The sequence below is a fragment of the Struthio camelus genome, chromosome 18 (genome assembly GCF_040807025.1).
Source record: "Struthio camelus isolate bStrCam1 chromosome 18, bStrCam1.hap1, whole genome shotgun sequence".
Lineage (NCBI taxonomy): Eukaryota > Metazoa > Chordata > Aves > Struthioniformes > Struthionidae > Struthio > Struthio camelus.
The window spans coordinates 9,400,128-9,406,274 of NC_090959.1; the positions used below are offsets into that span (position 1 = coordinate 9,400,128).

At 36.8% G+C, this 6,147-nt stretch overlaps 1 protein-coding gene across 1 annotated transcript in view; it reads left to right on the forward strand.

Annotated features, from left to right (window-relative positions):
* The window catches only part of ARFGEF2 (ARF guanine nucleotide exchange factor 2), a 36,935-nt gene extending 32,542 nt beyond the window's left edge, over nucleotides 1-4,393 (forward strand). The window contains exons 37-39 of the mRNA XM_068912118.1: nucleotides 206-344; nucleotides 1,418-1,535; nucleotides 2,521-4,393. Of these exons, the coding sequence (XP_068768219.1) occupies nucleotides 206-344; nucleotides 1,418-1,535; nucleotides 2,521-2,697 (434 nt within the window). The 3' untranslated portion in view covers nucleotides 2,698-4,393. The remainder of the gene's footprint in view (nucleotides 1-205; nucleotides 345-1,417; nucleotides 1,536-2,520) is intronic.
* The last annotated feature ends 1,754 nt before the right edge of the window (nucleotides 4,394-6,147 follow it).

A 6,147-nucleotide genomic window follows, 5' to 3' on the forward strand; every position in this document is an offset into this window, starting at 1 on the left:
ACTAGATGTATTTACAAAAATAGACTAGGTGTCCTTCAAAGTCAGGAAGGAGGAAACAGACTGTCAACACAAGAAATCATATTCATACTACTGTTCATTAGTGGAGGTATTGCTGATAAACTTTACTACTTGGCTGGTAACTACGAATGTGGATGTTTTTCCCCCCTTCCCTCCCCCACCTCTCCCATGTGTAACTGATTTCTAGGGTTCAAAGGTAAATCAAAACCCAATCTCTTAAAGCAAGAGACCAGCAGCTTGGCTTGTTGCCTGAGAATACTCTTTCGAATGTATATTGATGAAAACCGTCGAGACTCCTGGGATGCTATACAACAACGACTGCTCAGGTAAAAGCACCTTGCATGGAAATAAGTTGGTTGTGCTGACTGTTACCTAGCAGGTGGCTACTAATGTTCTATTTGAAGTTGTTGAGCAGAACGTGCAAAGTATATGAGGATAAATAAAGGACTGTTCTTCATTATTGCCAAATTCAGTTTTAATAAAGTGATCCATTCAGAGTAAACAAAGCACCTTCTTGCCTGACTTATCACTACTTTCTCAAAGAAAAGTTTGTTTAAATATTTTTCCCAGCTGTGGAGTACTGTGTGATATTCAGAGGTGTAATGGGATACAGTAATGTAAATAATGTAGCATAAAGTACAGTATACATGGAACTTAATGTAAACATAGAAAATAAATGATGCAAAAAGGTATTGGGGTCTCCTCTATTTCAAAGGTGAGTTGTTGCTACTTCTAAAAGTTTAGAGGACTAATCCCGAATCAACTGTGAACAGCTCTTAAGTTTGTAGGCAATTGGCACAATTCAGTGGAGTTCAGTAGCATTCTGATTTGTCAGTGTCTATGGGCATTTTAATCTTTTTTTAGTGTGTAAAAGGGGAGTCCCCAAAAACATAATAAATGGCACAGGTTGTGCCTTGTGCTGGCAGTCTTTACAGTAAAGCAAGGACCAAGAATTTATTCATATTAATAGCAAATTCTCTTTAATCCCTAATGCTAGGCTCTAAAGATTTTTATTCAAACAGCCTAGATTTGGAGAGAGAACTTTTGTGTTGCTGTTGTCTATGCTGTCCCAGTATAAGGATTGGGAAAGAACGTTGTTTGCTGCCGCTTGAATGCGACGTGTGAATAAATACAGAATGTTCATAAAGAAAATCAAACTCCTTCACCTCCAACTTGGTGCTCTTTTATTAACAGCATGAAAAGCATGTCAGTTATTTTTAACAATTCCAGTGACTGAAAACTTAATAAGGCAAACTTCTGTAATGAAAGTTGTTGCTTGTTATTGAAAAAATTCCCATGGAATTGCATCTTATCTGAAAACAACATCTACTATGAGACGACAAATGGGGCATGTTACAAACTTTTTTTATGCATTGTTTAAACTGTATTATCTCTTTAGCGTATGCAGTGAAGCCCTGGCATATTTTATTACGGTGAACTCTGAAAGCCACAGAGAGGCTTGGACCAATCTCCTGCTGTTGCTGTTAACAAAAACACTAAAAATTAGTGATGAAAAGGTAAGAATGGGCTGGAAGCTGTGTCTGTTCGCATTCAAGCGTTTTTCTGTATCTCTTTTATTGAATGCAGTCTTTGCTCTCATATGCTGCAAGATGGCTATTTTTGTTGTATGGAAATGTTGATACATTTCATATAGAAGCACCTTGAATGTGCAATAGAGGGAACTTAGGTTGTGTTAGCTTTACCACTCTATACCACTCTAAACTTCAGCAGTGTAAAACTGGGAGTCTTGTCCCTTGATAGCAGTGGTGAAGAACTGTCTTTAGGGTTTCAGCCCTTCTTAGGAACATTGCAAATGTTCATTAGTTTAGCGCATGCAGAGAAAGCTCTGGATTGTGTGTGTGGTTTTTTTTTTTTTTTTATTTAAACCTTTCCTCCAATACTGTTGAATTTCATCTTTTAAAGTTGTGGGGTGTTTTTTGCTGGTTTTTGCTTCACTGCAGAGGGTATAATTCTACTTCACTTTTACATAGTTTGGAATGTCTTACTGCAATTTACCAATATTGTAAGAAATTGGTAGTTGTAGGGTATAGTTCCTCAAGAAACTATATGTAGGTTAGAGTTTTTCTCGGTTATCTTTTATCCGGAGAAGAAAAAAGTGAGAGAGCTGATGGATGTGGAGTGTTGTAGATGATATTTTGGGGGCTTGAGGGGCAACAAGACAAACTCATACCAGAGAGTGCCATTTCCATAACATGTAGGCTCTGATACTCCCTGTAGCTTGGGAAATCTAAGCCACAGATTGGAGCCTGACTGTGTATTCCAGGAAGGTACTACCATATGCTTGCTTTCTGTGTGTCTTTCGGTAAGCATCTGCTAAAGCTGCTGTGGAAAGCAGACAGTGGGGCTTGATGGCCCTTTGTTCTGATCTAGCGAGGCCTGTTCTAACAAATGGGCATAGCTGTGGAAAAACTCTGCTATTTCTACAGGAAAGTTCAGAATGATGAACAGAGAATAACTGTCTCTTTTTATCTTCTTTAATAGTTTAGGGCACATGCTTCAACATATTATCCGTACTTGTGTGAAATCATGCAGTTTGACCTGATTCCTGAGCTTCGAGCTGTGCTGCGGAAGTTCTTCTTGCGTATAGGTGTTGTGTTCAAAATCTGCATAACAGAGGAGCAGATACGGACAACTGGGACAAAATTACCTTCATGGTAGTCTGAAGTAGAGTTAGTTACTGCTGCTTGTACATAAAGCTACGTTCCAGAGATGGGTTAAAGTGAATGGGGAAGCGGAAAAAATGGGACCCTGGTAAATCAACAGAGCAGCAAGTTACTCTTACCATAACGGCAGTTTGGGAGGAGGAAAAAAAATCCTGTTCTGTCCATCCTACAAAATTATTGGCAGTTTACTTTATTTAAATTGTTGCTTACAGAGCTAATACAGTAGATGTAAAGTCTATTTGTTTCAATGCTAGTCATACTTACGATCAAGTCTGTCTCTTCTAATCTTTTAAAAATTGTTCAGTCTTGCATCCCAGCTAAACCTTAAATCAGCTGGAAATTATTCCTCAGTGGAAATTATGCCCCTTGGAAATAATGAATATAGTTGTATAGCCTTGTGATGTTAGCACATGTGTTCAAAATAAACTATATTGCAGTGGATAACGACCACCTAAGATCATTCTGGGTTTTTCTTTGTATGTACCCAACTAGACCAGGTAGTATGTTTTAGGGTGTTTTGTTTTTGTAGGGTTGTTTTTGTTTTTTGTGTGTGGACTACCTGTATGATATAACCAGTTTGGGGAAAGGGTTTTCCTCCTGTTCAGCAAGTCATTTTAAAACACTTTTAAAAGCAGTGCTTCATATTCTGAAATGTGCTTTTGTTTTTATGGAAGGTTTTAAATCAGGAGTATGCAGTAGTGTTTACTCTATATTTAACTCATTAGCCTTGAGTTAACTGAAGGCATTAAAGAATAAAACACTTTTAAATTTTCCATTGACTTTCATACATTGCCAGATCATGGATTGAGCGTCTAAAGTAATATGATAAACAAGTAACACTTTCTTTACCCTTGACTATAATACAATTAGTAGTAATTTTGCCTCTTTAACAAAAAGTGACCTGTCCTAAATACATATCAGGGTTGTCTCTGTTCAGTGCGAATCTGAAAGTGCTGATTATCTTTGTGCATATATATTTTTAATGTCTCACCTGTAGTTGCTGTTGCGATCTGGAAAGAAAAAGAAAACTGAACTCCCACCAGAGTGCTCTAGCAAATTTCAGCTTAAGCTCATACATGTACTGTAACAGTTCCAAGATACTTCCAAAGCACAGAAGTATATATAAAGCAAACATGGCTTAATGCTATAGCTTGGTTTGCCCTATGAATTTTTTTTCTTTCTTAGGAAGACTTGAGTTTCCTGTGACACTTACTTCCATGACATAATACCAATTTTAACTGAAGTACTGCAGGGCTGAGTTCTGTCTTTTGAACTAATTTTAATTGCACAGTGAGATTTCTCTAGCAAAGTATGGCAGGATAGGAGAGCAGGTGCCACTTCATGAAATACATTAATATATTCAGCACTGTGCTCTCCATATCAGGACCCTTAAGGTATAACAGTATTTTAAACTGAGTGGTATTAAGTACTAGACTTTTCTCATTAGAAGTTGAGTTTCCTGGTAGGGCAGCCATAGTTGAAGTAGCATTAGGATATTCCCCTTTCAGAGCTGTTGGGATTTTTTTTTTTTTAATTTATTTTTTTGGTGAGCTTTTTTCCAAAGGTTCATATGGTGCCCCCTCAGTAAGTCAGTTGGCCCTACTTAAGCAGCAGGGAGTGTTTGGGAGTGTTTTTTGCGGTCAACAGTACTGGTAAGGGTGTGTGGTTGTGTGGTTTTTTTTTTTTTTTTTTTTCTTTTAAACCAAAGAAAAGTGAATGGTGGTTGTGGCTTTTTAATAATTAAATACCTGTTAAATGTATATGCTAACATTTAGTAGAAAGGAATACATGGCTATATTTTTACCATAAGGAAAGACTGAAAAAATAAGTGATGTCCCTGTCCAACTTGCTGCATTTGAAATGTCCTTTTGTGTTGCATTTAGTGTAGGTGTTCACTCCCAGGTATGTCCCTTCATCAATTACAGTAAAAATGAGGTATTTATTTTGATACTATTTAAATATTTAAATAAACTATTCTTCTTCTTCCTGTCCTAGGTAGTCCTAAAGAAAGTATTTGAAACTTTATTTTTCAGATTTTTGAGTGTGTCACAGCCTCATTGAATGTACATGCTTTGCTCCTGTCAAAACAGTTTTTCTAAGTCGCATGCTTTCTCTGTATGTTTCAGTTTTGAAAGCCTTACAACTCATGTCTTGAAACTGGTCTCTTAATTTTCAGATCTTAAATTATTTTACACGTGCATCACAGGCTTTAAGTAAAGCTTTTATTATATTTATACCATTTGTAAACTGCTGAAATTAAGTACGTGACATCAGAACCATTCTAGACTTTGCTGTGGTGCATGAAGGAGATAGGGACTGGAATGCAGTGGGATTTTAATGGCCTTAATCCTGTCATAGTTTTGTGGAATTGACTGTACACATTAAAGCAATAAGGATGGTGTGTTAAGTGTAATATCTGAAACAGTTGTTTACATCAGCTGTTTCGTTTTGCTTATTCTCTCAGAAAGATCATAACCCATAAACATTTTAATGAAGCTAATAATGCTGAGCCAAAACTCCTGCTGTAATCACTGCTCGTTCTCATCTTGTACTGGACTCTGCTGACACAGGCTCTAGCTGCCCCTGGTAGTTTTATTGGCTTTAGTGGAACTGTATGAATGAGAACAAGGTTCTGTGTCAGCACATCCTCGAAGAGATCGAGGCCTCTATGTGCAGTACATGGAGAAACTATTTTAAAAGTTAGCTCTTGGACGTTTTAAATGGTGCGATGCAACAAATCATAGTTAAACCAGCTTATAATTTAATGGAATAGGGAGACTCTGCATGGTATTTTACTACTTCCTACTGTGCAACCCCTTATGAAATGAATAGGCAGGATGCTAGTTGCTAGTGAGGAAAAACCCTAAAAACTCCCTTTGCAAAGAAGAACATGACTTTTCGACAGAGGTTTTGTTACCTGTATGTTTCATATCTCACTCTGTTTAACTGAACAATCAAACAGCTTTCAGTAGCACAACCAGCCACCCCCAACCTTCACCTCAGTCTTACTTTAAGAATGAGAAAAACATGTAATACCTTCACTCTGAAGTAAAACCAAGCTCTTTTGCTGTTGCAGCGTCCTTTAATATGTAAATTGTTTGTTCAGCACCTTTAATGTTATTTTTGTTCAAAATGTTTTTACATATTTAAAATGCCTAAGTTTCTTTTTTTTTGGAGACCTCCATCTGAAGTGCATTTAAATATCAGAAACTTAAAGCGTGTTCCTTGCCCAATGGCTGTATACACTTTTGAGAGAATAGCAAATTATATAATATGAAAAGCTATGTAAAGTTTTATACATGAAGAACTATGTATAATACTGTTATAATATTCCATGCTTTAACTAAGTGGTAAAACAATAAAGTTTTGAAAAAGCGGTTTGTTTTTAATGTAGCTGTTAGAACAACGTGAACTGGCAAAGCGCTGCTATTGAAAAGAGGGAAAG